A 16,151-nucleotide genomic window follows, 5' to 3' on the forward strand; every position below is an offset into this window, starting at 1 on the left:
AGAATCAATGAGGCTGAAGACAGAATTAGCAAGATTGAGGATGAATTAGAGACAACTAAAAAAGAAGTAGGAGATCTCAAAAAGAGATTAAGAGATGCTGAAAACAACAACAGAGTCCTATGGGATGACTTCAAAAGAAACAATATACGCATTATTGGCTTACCAGAGGAAGAAAGAGAAGGGGAGGAAGAAAGCGTTCTCCAGGCCATAATAGCTGAAAATTTCTCTAGTCTAGACAACACCAAAGACATAAAGATTCAAGACCCAGAGGGTCCCAAACAGAATTAACCCAGACCTAAAGACACCAAGACATGTCATACTTAGATTGGAAAGGAATAAGGATAAAGAAAGGATCCTCAAGGCTGCAAGAGAAAAACAAAGAGTCACCTACAAAGGAAAACCCATAAGATTAGCAGCAGACTTCTCCATACAAACACTACAGGCCAGAAGAGAATGGCAAGATATCTATCGAGTGCTCAATGAGAAAGGCTTTCAGCCAAGAATACTATATCCTGCTAGATTGTCATTCAGACTAGATGGAAGCATCAAAACCTTCTCAGACAAGCAACAGTTGAAGGAAGCAACCATCACCAAGCCTGCCTTGAAAGAAGTTCTGAAAGGTTTCCTATAAACAACCAGACCACCACAAATAGAACATATATCAAAACACTCTAAAACTCTACAAGAGTGGCGTTAAAATATCTTCAATCTTTGATATCAATAAATGTGAATGGCCTGAATTCACCTATTAAAAGACACAGAGTAGGAAGATGGATCAGAAAACACAACCCAACAATATGTTGTCTACAGGAAACTCACCTAACGCAACAAGACAAACACAGACTTAAAGTGAAAGGATGGAAAACTATCATTCAAGCCAATGGCCCACAAAAAAGGGCAGGAACAGCTATTCTCATATCTGACATGATAGACTTTAAAATACATAAGATTAAAAAAGATAGGAATGGACACTACTTAATGCTCAGAGGATCAGTCAATCAAAAGGACTTAACAATTATTAATATCTATGCACCCAATGAGAAGCCATCTAAATACATCAAACTTCTACTGAAAGAGCTACAGCAATATATTAACAGTAACACAATCATAGTAGGGGACTTCAACACCCCACTCTCTCAACTTGACAGATCATCCAGGAAGAAAATCAGTAAAGACATAAGGGAGCTAAATGAAGAGATAGATAAACTAGAACTATTGGACATTTTCAGAGTCATTCATCCCAAGAAACTGGAATACACATTTTACTCAAATCCACATGGATCATTCTCAAGGATAGACCATATGTTAGGCCACAAAGACAGCATCAGCCTATTCAAAAGCACTGAAATCATCCCAAGCATCTTCTCAGACCACAGTGGAATTAAACTAACACTTAACAATCAACAAAAGATTAGTAACAGTACCAAAATGTGGAAGCTCAACAGTACACTTCTTAACAACTTCTGGGTCAAAGAGGAAATCAAGGAAGAAATCAAAATGTTTCGAGAGTTCAATGAAAATGAAGACACAAGCTATCAAAATATTTGGGACACAGCTAAAGCAGTCCTAAGAGGGAAGTTCATAGCTATACAAGCACACATTAGGAAACAAGAAAAGGCACAAATAAACAGACTGATTGCACATCTTAAAGACCTAGAAGAAGAACAACAAAGGAACCCTAAAGCAACCAGAAGGACAGAAATTACTAAAGTTAGGGCAGAAATAAATAACATTGAGAATAGGAAAACCATACAAAAGATCAATGAAAGTAAATGTTGGTTCTTCGAAAGAGTAAACAAAATCGACAAACCTTTAGCCAGACTCACAAAACAAAAAAGGGAGAAGACCCAAATAAATCGGATAGTAAATGAAAGAGGAGATATCACAACAGACACTGCAGAAATTCAACATATCATGCGAGGCTTCTATGAACAACTATATGCCACCAAGTTAGAGAACCTGGAAGAAATGAATGATTTCCTAGATACCTACCAACTTCCAAAACTAAGTAAAGAGGAAGTGGATAACATGAACAGGCCCATCACAGCTAATGAAATTGAAACAGTTATCAAAAATCTTCCCAAAAATAAAAGTCCTGGACCAGATGGTTTTACAAATGAATTCTACAAAACTTTCAAAGAAGAACTAATACCTCTACTTTTAAAAGTCTTCCAGAAGATTGAAGACACTGGAATACTCCCTGCCAGCTTCTATGAAGCCAACATCACCCTGATACCAAAAGCAGACAGGGACACAACCAAAAAAGAAAACTACAGACCAATATCTCTGATGAACATAGATGCGAAAATATTGAACAAAATTCTAGCCAACCGGATACAGCAGTATATTAAAAAGATTGTTCATCATGACCAAGTGGGGTTTATCCCAGGCATGCAAGGTTGGTTTAATATACGTAAATCAATCAATGTGATCCACCACATCAACAAAAGCAAGACCAAAAACCACATGATCATATCAATAGATGCAGAGAAAGCCTTTGACAAAATACAACATCCCTTTATGATCAAAACACTACAAAAAATAGGAATAGATGGAAAATTCCTGAAGATAGTGGAGTCTATATATAGCAAACCTACAGCCAACATCATACTCAATGGTGAAAAACTGGAAGCATTTCCCCTCAGATCAGGTACTAGACAGGGCTGCCCACTATCACCATTACTATTCAACATAGTGTTGGAAGTTCTTGCCATAGCAATCAGGCAGGAGCAAGGAATTAAAGGAATACAGATTGGAAGAGAAGAAGTCAAACTCTCCTTATTTGCAGATGACATGATAGTATACATGGAAAAACCTAAGGAATCTAGCAAGAAGCTTTTGGAAATCATCAGGCAATACAGTACTGTGTCAGGCTATAAAATTAACATTCAAAAGTCAGTGGCATTCCTCTATGCAAACACTAAGTTAGAAGAAATTGAAATCCAGAAATCAGTTCCTTTTTCTATAGCAACAAAAACAATAAAATATCTAGGAATAAACCTAACCAAAGAAGTGAAAGACTTGTATACTGAAAATTATGAGTCACTACTCAAAGAAATTGAAAAAGACACAAAGAAGTGGAAAGATATTCCATGTTCATGGGTTGGAAGAATTAACATCATCAAAATGAATATATTACCCAGAGCCATCTACAAATTTAATGCTATCCCCATCAAGATCCCAAGCACATTTTTTAGGAGAATAGAACAAATGCTACAAATGTTTATCTGGAACCAGAAAAGACCTAGAATTGCCAAAACAATCTTGAGAAAAAAGAACAGAACCGGAGGCATCACACTGCCAGATCTCAAACTATATTATAGGGCCATTGTCATCAAAACTGCTTGGTACTGGAACATGAACAGACACACTGACCAGTGGAATAGAATTGAGAGCCCAGAAATGAGGCCCCACACCTATGGACATCTAATCTTTGACAAAGGGGCCCAGACTATTACATGGGGAAAGCAGAGTCTCTTCAACAAATGGTGTTGGAAACAATGGGTTGAAACATGCAGAAGAATGAAGCTGAATCACTGTATTTCACCAAATACAAAAGTAAATTCCAAGTGGATCAAGGACTTGGATGTTAGACCAGAAACTATCAGATATTTAGAGGAAAATATTGGAAGAACTTTTTTCCGCATAAATTTTAAAGACATTTTCAATGAAACGAATCCAATTACAAGGAAGACTAAGGCAAGTATAAACCTATGAGACTACATCAAATTAAAAAGCTTCTTCACAGCAAAAGAAACCACTACCCAAATCAAGAGACCCCTCACAGAATGGGAGAAGATCTTTACATGCCATACATCAGATAAGAGTTTAATAACCAACATATATAAAGAGCTTACCAGACTCAACAACAAGACAACAAATAACCCCATCCAAAAATGGGGGGAGGAATTGGACAGAATATTCACCACAGAAGAGATCCAAAAGGCCGAGAAACACATGAAAAAATGCTCCAAGTCTCTGATTGTCAGAGAAATGCAAATCAAGACAACAATGAGATATCACTTCACTCCTGTGAGAATGTCACACATCAGAAAAGGTAACAGCAGCAAATGCTGGAGAGGGTGTGGGGTCAAAGGAACCCTCCTGCACTGCTGGTGGGAATGTCAATTGGTCCAACCTCTGTGGAGAACAGTCTGGAGAACTCTCAGAAGGCTAGAAATGGACCTACCCTATGACCCTGCAATTCCCCTCCTGGGGATATATCCTAAGGAACCCAACACATCCATCCAAAAAGATCTGTGTACACATATGTTCTTGGCAGCACAATTTGTAATAGCCAAAACCTGGAAGCAACCCAGGTGTCCAACAACAGATGAGTGGCTGAGCAAGTTGTGGTATATATACACAATGGAATACTACTCAGCTGTAAAAAATGGTGACTTCACAGTTTTCAGCCGATCTTGGATGGACCTTGAAAAAATCATGTTGAGTGAAATAAGTCAGAAACAGAAGGATGAATATGGGATGATCTCACTCTCAGGCCGAAGTTGAAAAACAAGATTAGAAAACACAAGTCGAACCTGAAATGGAATTGGAGTATTACACCAAAGTAAAAAACTCTGGGGTGGGTGGGTGGGTGAGGACAATACAGGTCCATGAAAAATGATGAATGAAATAGTGGGGGTTGTATTGCTAAATGGGAATCTGGGGAATGTTATGCATGTAAAAAAAAAAAAAAAAGAAGTAGAAACGCAAAGCAGAAATTGACTGAGTTTGGAGTATGGCACCAAAGTAAGAAAGCAGAAGTATACTAGAGTTTGCAGTGAGTACCTCCCTAATACTTCCTCTCCACTTTTCCAAGCTTTGGGTCCATGATTGCTCAACAATTTGTTTGGCTTTGTATGTTAACTCTCTTTTCAGTCACCAGGTTCCAGGTGTCATCAGGATGCCGGCCAGACTTCCCTGGATTGAAGACACCACCAATGTGTCCTGGAGCTCAGCTTCCCCAGAGACCCATCCTACTAGGGAAAGAGAGAGGCAGACTGGGAGTATGGACCGACCAGTCAACGCCCATGTTCAGCGAGGAAGCAATTACAGAAGCCAGACCTTCTACCTTCTGCAACCCTCAATGACCCTGGGTCCATGCTCCCAGAGAGATAGAGAATGGGAAAGCTATCAGGGGAGGGGGTGGGTTAAAAAAAAAAAAAAAAGAAACAGAAGGATGAATACGGGATGATCTCACTCTCAGGCCGAAGTTGAAAAACAAGATTAGAAAAGAAAACACAAGTGGAACCTGAAATGGAATTGGAGTATTACACCAAAGTAAAAGACTCTGGGGTGGGTGGGTGGGTGGGGAGAATACAGGTCCATGAAAAATGATGAATGAAATAGTGGGGGTTGTATTGTTAAATGGGAATCTGGGGAATGTTATGCATGTAAAAAAAAAAGAAGTAAAAACGCAAAGCAGAAATTGACTGAGTTTGGAGTATGGCACCAAAGTAAGAAAGCAGAAGTACACTAGAGTTTGCAGTGAGTACCTCCCTAATACTTCCTCTCCACTTTTCCAAGCTTTGGGTCCAGGATTGCTCAACAATTTGTTTGGCTTTGTATGTTAACTCTCTTTTCAGTCACCAGGTTCCAGGTGTCATCAGGATGCCGGCCAGACTTCCCTGGATTGAAGACCCCACCAATGTGTCCTGGAGCTCAGCTTCCCCAGAGACCCACCCTACTAGGGAAAGAGAGAGGCAGACTGGGAGTATGGACCGACCAGTCAACGCCCATGTTCAGCAGGGAAGCAATTACAGAAGCCAGACCTTCTACCTTCTGCAACCCACAATGACCCTGGGTCCATGCTCCCAGAGGGATAGAGAGTGGGAAAGCTATCGGGGGAGGGGGTGGGATATGGAGATTGGGTAGTGGGAATTGTGTGGAGTTGTACCCCTCCTACCCTATGGTTTTGTTAATTAATCCTTTCTTAAATAAAAAAAAAAAGAAATAACCTCCATGCATACCAACAAAGGGTTGGCTACATAAACAAAATGAAAATAGTGCTTTGGGGTGGGGGTAGATAGCATAATGGTTATGCAAACAGACTGTCATGCCTGAGGCTCCAAAGTCCCAGGTTTAATCCCCCACACCACCACAAGCCAGAACTGAGCAGTGCCCTGGTAATTAAAAAAAAAAAAATAGTGCTTTGATGCATAAGACATCTTGATAATGAAACTGTTAAGAGTGCAGAGTGGGGTAGTTGGGCGGTAGTGCAGCGGGTTAAGCAAACGTGGTACAAAGCACAAGGATCAGCATAAGAATCCCGGTTCGAGCCCCCAGCTCCCCACCTGCAGGGGAGTCGCTTCACAAGCGGTGAAGCAGGTCTGCAGGTGTCTATCTTTCTCTCCCCCTTTCTGTTTTCCCCTCTTCTCTCCATTTCTCTCTGTCCTATCCAACAATGATGACATCAAGAACAACAATAATAACTACAAAAAAAAAAGGGCAACAAAAAGGAAGATATATATATATAAGAGTGCAGAGTGGAAAGGAAGAAGGAAGAGTTGGGGCTAGATGAAAAATACTGTCATTCATATGACCTGGCTTTTTTTTTTTTTCTTTTTTCCCCAGAACACATATAGTCATCTTTTTCCATTTAGGTAGAGAGGCAGAGAGAGGTAGGAACACCCTGGCATCTTCCAGATGGTGCTGGGACTTGAACTCAGATCACACACATGACAAAGCAGGTTCCCGACTTAGTGAGCTATCTCCCCAGCACCTTTTGCATATTTAACTACTAGCATCTATTACTTACCATTAAAAAAAAAAAAAAGTTAAATTAGGGGCCGGGCAGTGGTGTTTCAGGATGAGCACATGTTACAACACAGAAAGACCCATGTTCAAATTAGCACATTAACATGGCATTTCCCTCAAAATTACCAAAGAATAAGAGATGAAAGAAAAGTGAGGCTTGTTCCTCTCCTGCCCCCCCATTTCCTTCCTTGTTAACTTAGTTAAACTCCAGGCCACCTGAGCTAAAGGAACCCGACTGGCACGGAACTTTTGTGAACTGTATTGAGACTACTTTGAAATTCATCATTCAGAGCACTTAATAGTTGTCATCTGGTTGAAAATACAGAATCTCGGGGGCCGGGTGGTAGCACAGCGACTCAAGCGCACATGGTGCAAAGTGCAAGGACTGGCGTAAAGATCCCGGTTCGAGCCCCTGGCTCCCCATCTGCAGGGGGGTCACTTCACAAGAGGTGAAGCAGGTCTGCAGGTGTCTTTCTCTCCTCCCTCTGTCTTCCCTTTCTCTCTCCATTTCTCTGTCTCATCCAACAATAACAACAGCAGTAACAACAATGATAAACAACAAGGGCAACAAAAGGAAAAAGATAGCTTCCAGGAGCAGTGGATTTGTAGTGCAGGCACTGAGCCTCAGCAATAACCCTGGAGGCAAAAAAAAAAAAGAAGAAGAAAATACAGAACCTCATTCTTATCAGTTTAGATAAATGGAATTGAAAGATGGTCTGATGGAAATGCACTGAACCTTTCTGCATTACTCATCTCCAAATGAATTTTCACAAGGATGTTCAACAACATCTGAGAGATAAGTAACCACGGGAGATACACCTACCTATTCGTGTGTTTACCACAACATTTAACGTGCCATATTTTTAATTTTTAGAATGCCACACTCTGAAGACTTGTAAGGCTTTTTCAAGTGAAAATTTACATGCTTTTAAATATCTATTCCAAATGTGAATTTACAGTAGTTGGAATTTATATCTGTCCTTGTATATGAGAATTAATACTGTGACACTTGATAATATTTCAAATTATTCTTAGTCTTTCTGCTGAATTACTATTTGGTTAATATAAGTCCACATTATTTCCAGGTCCTGTCTTTTTTTTATCATACATGATTTCAGCTGTTGGAACAGTTAATTTATTTTTGTGAAAGATAAAGGAGAGGATGAGAGAGACCTGAGTAGTAGTCAGTTCTGATTTACACAGTTCCAGGGATTGAATGGGGGGGAGGGGGCTCAGGATTGCAAGTCCTGTGCTCTATTTGCTGAGCTAGCTCCCCAGCCCTAAGCTTTTGTCTTTAGGTTCCACAGTGAAAAATATGTGCTTTACAAGTGTGCAGAAGGGGAAAAGGCAGAGAAGCATCATGGGCTGACTTTTCACTATCTTCACAGACAAATAGAATTTTTAAAGAGAACCTTTGTTACTGTCATTCAAGTTTTCAACAAGTGTAATATAATTCTAGGTTCTAATTTTGATGGAATGGAATCCTGTGGATGCATCTATATGAATGGCGTCAGCTTCTTTCTCACTCTCTCTCTCCCCCACCCCCATGAAAAACTTTCCATCTCATATAAAAAAAAATAAAATTCTTTTTAGAAAAATATTTCATGGGGCCAGGTGGTGGTGAACCTGATTGAGTGCACATGTTATAATACACCCTTACGGACCCAGGTCCAAGCCCCCAACCCCCACCTGCTGGAGGAAAGCTTTGGGAGTGGTGAAACAGTGTTGCAGGTGTCTCTCTGTCTCTCTCCCTCTCTATCTCCCCTTCCCTCTCAATTTCTGGCTGTCTCTAGCCAATAAATAAATAAAGATTAAAAAGAGAGAAATACTTCACTGCAGGGCAAGAGAGGTAGTTCTGAGGCAGAGCGTATGCCTTGCTTATCAGAGGCCTTGTTCTCATCCTTGACACTACATATGGACAGAGTAACACTCTGGTCTTTCTTTCTCTCACACATAAAAAAAAAATAAGTGTTCTGCTAACAGGTGTTAAGGTTGATGAAGCCATCTCCTTTGCTTCAGATTGGATGGAGCTTGAAGAATCATGTTAGGTGAGAAAAGTCAAAAAGAGGATGAATACCAGATGCTCTCACTCAGAGGTGGAACTTAAGAAATGAGAACAGAGGGTGGGGGAGATAGCATAATGGTCTTCTTCTTCTAGCGTTTGCCCTTCTTCCGTAGCCAGTCAACAGCGTCAGGTTGAGCCTGATGTAAAGTTTCGAGACCTCCTTTGAATCTGGAGAGGTGGCAGTCGTTGACTATGTGGGTCATAGTCTGTCTGGAGCCGCAGGGGCAGTTCGGGTTGTCTCTGGCTCCCCAGCGATGGAACATAGCGGCGCACTGGCCATGGCCTGTTCGATAGCGATTGAGGAGGGCCCAATCCTAACGTGCTAGGTCAAAGCCGGGTTGACGCTTGCAGGGGTCTGTGATGAGGTGTTTGTTCTTTACCTTAGCTGACTGCCAACTCTGTTTCCAAGAGTCTGGAACAGAGAAGTTCAGTGTAGGCATAGGGGACCAGATTGGGTGACGAGACGTCAAGCGTTGGACAGGGTGGGCGAAGATATCCTCGTATATTGGCAGGTCCGGTGGAGCGTAGACGTGGGAAATGAACTTAGATGATGCCGCATCCCGACGAATATCTGGCGGGGCGATGTTGCTAAGAACTGGCAGCCATGGAACCGGGGTGGAACGGATGGTTCCAGAAATTATCCTCATGGAGGAATATAATTTGGAATTGACCAAGTGGACATGGGGGCTACGGAACCATACTGGGGCACAGTATTCTGCAGTGGAATAGCATAATGCCAGAGATGATGATCGTAGTGTGGAAGCGCTCGCGCCCCATGAGGAGCTGGCCAGTCTTGCAATGATGTGATTCCTCGCGCCCACCTTTGCTGCAGTTTTTATGAGATGTTCGTGAAATGACAGGGTGTGATCGAGAGTAACGCCAAGATAGACTGGCTGGGCTTCATGCCGGATTCTCGTATCGCCAAGCTGCACATTAAGCTCACGCGAGGCCGAGGCATGGTGTAGATGGAAAACAGATGATACCGTTTTTGCAGTGCTAGGGATTAGTCGCCACTTTTTACAGTAATCAGATATCAGAGACATGTCTTTCGTGAGCATAATGGTTATGCAAACAGACTCTCACTAATCCGAGGCTCCAAAATCCCAGGTTCAATCCCCTGTACCACCATAAGCCAGAGTTGAACAGTGCTCTGGTGTTTCTCTCTGTATCTCTCTCTCTCAAAAATAAAATAAATAAATAATCTTCAGTAATTAAAAAAGATAAGTAAAAGGAAAAAAAAAAAGAAAAAAGAAACAAGGACCAAAAAGGAAACACAAAGTGAAGCTTGGACTGAGTTTGATGTATTGCACCAAAGCAAAGGACTCTGGGGAAGGAGGAAGGGGGGTGGGGTAGGGGGCAAAATGGGTGGTGGGCTTGGGCTTGTGGTTCTGATGCATGATAATGGGAAAGGACCTAAACTGGAGATAACAGTCAGTATTTTGCAGATACCTATGTACCAGGAGTTGTACTGTAAACATTAACCCTGCTAATAAAATAATATAAAAATAAATAAGACGGGGGGCAGTGGTGGTACACCTGTTTGAGTGCACGTTACAATAAACAAATGTTTTAAAATAAATAAATAAGGGAGTCAAGCAGTAGCACAGAGGGTTAAGCGCATGTGGTACAAAGCACAAGGACCAGCATAAGGATCTGGGTTCAAGCCCCTGGCTCTCCACCTGCATGGGAGTCATTTCACAGATGGTGAAGCAGGTCTGCAGGTGTCTTTCTCTCCCCCTCTCTGCCTTCCCCTCTTCTCTCCATTTCTCTCTGTCCTACCCAACAACGATGACATCAATAACAACAATAATAACTACAACAATAAAAAACAAGGGCAACAAAAGGGAAAATAAATAAATAAAAGAATGCTTTACTGAATATATAAGAAAAAACCCATGCACACACCCATATGGGGTCAAGATTATATTTACATTTATTTCATTTTTTTCTTTTCTTTTCTTTTTAATTAAGGAAGTGTTTCACATGACTATTGTCTAAAAAGTGCAATTTCACGAGAGTTGGGTGATAGCGCAGCAGGTTAGGTGCACATGGTGCAAAGTACAAGGGCTTGCCTTAAAGATCCCAGTCCATAGAAGAAGAAGATAGCATAATGGTTACGCAAAGTGACTCTCATGCGTGAGGCTCCAAAGTCCTGGGTTCAATCCCCTGTGCCACCATAAACCAGAGCTGAGTAGTGCTCTGGTTAAAAATAAATAAAGAAAAGATCCCAGTCCAAGCCCCTGGCTCCCACCTGTAGGGGAGTTGCTTCAAAGGCAGTGAAGCAAGTCTGCAGGTATCTATCTTTCTCTCCCCCTCTCTGTCTTCCCCTCCTCTCTCCATTGCTCTCTGTCCTATCCAACAACAACATCACCAACAACAATAATAACTACAACAATAAAACAACAAAGGAAAAAAAGGGAATAAATAAAGTTTAAAAAATTTTTAAAAATCACAATTTCACATCTCCCCAAAATATGTGTCAGCACACCTCACCCACCACCAATGTGGCCCTTTTTTCTAGCACAGGGCATTGGCCTCCTGTCCCCTCATGCTAATGTTTTAAATCTACATTTCGTCTTCATTTTTTAATTTAAATTTTTAAAAAATTATATTTATTTATTGTTTCGATGGAGACAGCCAGAAACTGAGAGGAAGGGGGAGATAGAGAGGGAGAGAGACAGAGAGACACCTGCAGCACTATTTCACCACTTGTAAGAACCAGAGGCTTGAAATCAGGCCCTGACGCATGGTAACATATGTGTCACTGACTGGCTCCCTCTATTATCTGACTTCTACAAAGAAATTTTGTAAACTCTGATCTAATTTGTTGTACTCTATATGAATGCAAAAATAGAGGTCCATAGGGGTGCAAACTCTGTCAATTTGAGGAACTCCTGGAACTAACTTGTACATTGACTTATTAGAACAGCACTCTTCCTATTCCGAGCTTGACTTATTAGTACTGTAATTTTTTTTTTTTTTTAAACCAGAGCACTGCTCAACTCTGGCTCATGGTGATATGGGGGATTGAATCTGGTACCTTAGAGGCTCAAGCATGAGAGTCTCTTTGCATAACCATTATGCTATCTCTCCGACCCTATAAATTTTTTTTTCTGACCTAATCTATAGTGGTAATCATTCTGCCCTCCAGTCCTCAGGATACTAACACTTCCAATGAATAGAAAACTGATCTGAGATTCCATGTGTCAAGATTCCACTACTTTGCCACAATTTGGGGGGGGGGGGACACATGGTGCCCTGCCAAATACTAAGGTGTAACCCCACAAAGGGAATGGTCAGAGGATGCTGATGAATAACTACCAATTTGCCCATGATGGTAAGACAGAACCAGGGAAGGCCTCTTTCCTAAAGACTAAACATGTAGAGAATTCAAAGCTGTCTGGACACAGGGAGTCTGGCACCAGCGAGAAGTTAAGGGCAACAACAGCACAGAGGAACAGAATTGGGATGAAATTAGTGAGATTATGAAAGGGAGGCCACTGGGCAAAGGAAACTGACCAGGCGATGTTCCAGGTGTCCCTTCTAGAGCAAGGTTGCTCACTGTAGCTTAAAAGTTGGCTTTTCAGAGGAGCCAGCAACTTTGGTCTCTGCTTCTTTAGATTCACTGAAAAACTTTGGTCAGCCAGTTGACTACTCAGCTGAGTGCTGCTCTGAGACTACAGGCATGTGCGGTGTCCCACATGGTGGCAGGACACAAGGCCAGGTGGAGAAGGAAAAGCTCTCCTTGGTCTGACACCGCATGCAGATTACCTGAGTTAATGCCCCCCACTATGGACACATGGCCACCCCTGTTTTCTAGATGTGTAAGATGAGAAGCAGCAGCTTAGGTAACTGCCCAGAGAGCCATAGGAGTTAACAGTAGGACTCAAGCCCAGATCTGTCTACTGGCCAAAGCTCTTCTTCCACCATGTAACTAGCCTGGCACAGGAGTGGGCTAAAGAAGCTGGGCAACAGGTACAGATGCTGAGGCAGGCCTGGCTCCTACCTGTTTTTCCAGCTGTGCCTCCAGCTGGTGGATAAGCTTGTCTTTGTCCTGCAAAGTTTTCAGCAGTTCCTGGTACTTCCGGTGCAGGCTGTCTGCAGAGTCCACGTTCTTCAGATTAGACAGTTTCACCTTCTCTTCCATCACACCCACCTGAAATGCACCAATCCATGTAGAGGATGAGGATGTGGTGTGTGAATGGTATTCTGACAATGCCTCAGTCTGACAACCCTGACCCAGTGCAGCCAGTCAATTCAGTGACAGTTCATTAAGGCCTCCTCTGGGCAAAGGAAGAAATTGACAAGGAAGGAACAGCCAGAGATTGGGCCATCCAACTCTAGAGGTCTGGGCAGGGATGATCTTTAACTGGTAGATGTGTTCATCTTTGTCCTGCATGGATACCAGTAACTCCTGTGCACTTCCAGTCTAGGCAGGACAGACCCAGAGAAGAGCTGCTTCAGTCTCACAGTTGAGAAACAACAGCTGCTCACTGGAGACCTGTGTGCACCCTCCAATTTCCCAGCCCTCTTAATAGTTAGAAGAAACATGACATTCACATCAGCCAATGGCTCTGAGTGGGACAACATGACATTTCTGAGCTAGAATGTTTAAAAAGATGGTGCACAAGTTCTCTTTCTCTGCCACAGGAACCAAGGAGGTTGCACGCTCCAGGGGTCCTCCTAAAAGATGGGGAGGTCCTCTAGCCTGGATCCTACAATCTGTGTGTGAGGCAGGGTTCTCCACTAGCCTTCAGTGTAGAGGTACCATGAGCAAGAACTAAACTCAATGTCAGGCTTAATGTCTTACCTTCACTCTATTTGGACCCCTCCACTCACCCATTTGCTGTCCTAACCCTGCCTTCACACCCATACAAAGCCTCTAGCATCTTTGTTTGCTCAGAAAGTCTGACATAAGACTGCTGGGTTTCTTTGATTCTGTAAGGAGCTCATGAGTGTGGTGCATATATATATCCACAGGCCAACAGTCAACTCTCCCCTCACCAAATGCCCCAAGTCCTCCCCGGTTACCTGGGTCTCTGCGTTCTCTGCTCTCTGTTCTGCTTCCAATAGCCTCTGCTCCAGCTCTTGCATCTGCTCAGCCAGAGAGAAAAGGGAGGTGTAAATGCAGTTGTAGCTTCCCATCATAAACATGGCACCAAAGCAACATCGACACTGAACACAGGCCAGGTGTTAAATGTTTATTTCAAGTGATGCAAGGGTGTCTGGGGAAAGCTTTTCATGGCAATATTGGGCTCCTGTACTCTGAACTTACGGGGCAGGTGAGGAGTCCAGGGTGCTGTCCTCTCTGTCAAGGGAGAAGCCTAGTTTTTTTCTCCCTTGTGTGAGGTAACTGGGAGGGGTCAGCACCCCTACCACCATTCTTTCTAAGGAGATTCCTGCCCTTAGTGTCCTTTCTCTGAAGGGATCTGCCTGCCAGCACTGGGTCACTGGCAGTTCCCTGCTGCTGCTCATGACACACCTGGCGTGAAACATGCCTGCATACAACCCCATCACCAGTAGGAGAATGCTCCTTCCTGCCCTGGAACTGCTCACTGGCTAAGAACAAATACTTCCTCTCTGTCTCAAGGGCACTTTAACTGAATGGCATTCACTGCGCCACCTTATTGGATGTCTTTAATCTTTTTTTATTGTTGTCTCTAGGACCTCACTACTCCAGGCCAACTTTTTCAGATAGAGAAAGAGGGGCAGCAGCTTAGGCATTGGTGCAGTGAATATCTTGGATTTAAAAGCACAAGGTCCCAAGTATAATCCTTGACATTACAAGTACAAGGTAATACTCTACCTCATATTCTCTCTTTCTCTAATGAAGAAATAAATACTTTTTATAAAGAGACAGACATAGATCATAGCACCTAGGACTCCCACAGTGCAGTAGGGGCCTGGCTTGAACTTGGGTCACAAGCACAGCAATGTAGGCATACTGTTCAGGTAAGCTATCTTGCTACCCTGATTTCTATAATCTTAAGAGATAGAGAGGCCCAAGGAGATAGCATAACCGTTATGTAAAAGACTTTCATGCCTAATGTTCTGAGGCCCTAAATTCAATCCCCAGCACTACCATAAGCCAGAGCTAAGCAGTGCTCTGATTAAAATAAATGAGAAAACGAAAAGGAGAGGAGAGGAGAACCTAAAGACAGATTTAAAAAAAAAAAAAAAAAGCTTCTGGGGGCCAGGCGGTAGTGCACAGTTGTATCTTTCTCTCCCCCTCTTTGTCTTCCCCTCTCTCTTCTCTCAGTTTATCTCTGTCCTATCCAACAACAGCAGCAACAACAACAATGGGGGAAAAAAAAGATGGCTACCAGGAGCAGTGGATTAACAGTGCAGGCACTGAGCCCCAGCGATAATCCTGGAGGCAAAAAAAAAAAAGTTCTATCTTGTGCAACCAGGAAAGTAGTTCAACTGGTAAAGCACTGGACTTGCATACCTAAGGCAGCTAACCTGACACCGTCCTCGTGAAATTCTACCTGACAGAAAATAATCTTTATTTATTTTCTAATGTACTGCATCAAATCAAAGGGCTCTGAGAATAGAGGGGGAAAGGAGAGATAAGAGAATGCCTCAGGGGGGCTGGGTGGTAGCGCACCGGGTTCAGCACACATGACACAAAGTGCAAGGACTAGAGGAAGGATCCTAATTTGAGCAGGGGGGAGGGGTTGCTTCACAAGTGGTGAAGCAGGTCTGCAGGTGTCTTTCCCCCTCTCTGACTTCCCCATCTCTCTTGATTTTTCTCTGTCCTATCCAACAACAAGGACAGCAATAACAACAACAACTATAAACAACAAGGGCAACAAAAGGGAAAAAACAGCCTCCAAGAGCAGTGGATTCATAATGCAGGCACCAAGCTGCCGTGATAACCCTAGAGGCAAAAAAGAAAGAAAGAGAAAAAGAATGCATCAATGTGTCAACAACTGTACTGTAACTCATTAACCCCCACCCCCAAGAAAGAAAGAAAAGAGAAAGAAAGAAAGGAAGGAAGGAAGGAAGGAAGGAAGGAAGGAAGGAAGAAAGAAAGAAAGAAAGGGAGATGGGGGTGGTGGGAACCACCTAAGGTTTCACCTACCACTAAGGTCTGAGGAACTAAGAAATTCTAGGATTTAATGTCAAGTGGCCCAAGCAAAGGGGCTGATGCTCTTACATTCACAAGCTCCTCAGGGACTGGAACTGAGCTAAAGCTTATGAAGCTGCCACTCATGTACCACTCACGTGCCCACCACCCTCGGCAGCATCTCTGCAGTTCCAGGAGAGGATTAGCATGTGGATTGAAGGCTGGATGTCAGCTCTCAGTGTCCCGCATATACCATGT

General features: G+C 42.7%; 1 protein-coding gene across 1 annotated transcript in view; it reads right to left on the reverse strand.

Moving 5' to 3' along the window:
• The window catches only part of PLEKHH1 (pleckstrin homology, MyTH4 and FERM domain containing H1), an 85,218-nt gene that overhangs the window by 47,105 nt on the left and 21,962 nt on the right, over positions 1-16,151 (reverse strand). The window contains exons 3-4 of the mRNA XM_016189453.2: positions 13,856-13,918; positions 12,831-12,980 (exon numbers count right to left, since the gene is read on the reverse strand). Coding sequence (XP_016044939.1) covers positions 12,831-12,980; positions 13,856-13,918 — 213 coding nt within the window. The remainder of the gene's footprint in view (positions 1-12,830; positions 12,981-13,855; positions 13,919-16,151) is intronic.

Source organism: Erinaceus europaeus, chromosome 16, assembly GCF_950295315.1.
Source record: "Erinaceus europaeus chromosome 16, mEriEur2.1, whole genome shotgun sequence".
Classification (NCBI taxonomy): Eukaryota; Metazoa; Chordata; class Mammalia; order Eulipotyphla; family Erinaceidae; genus Erinaceus; species Erinaceus europaeus.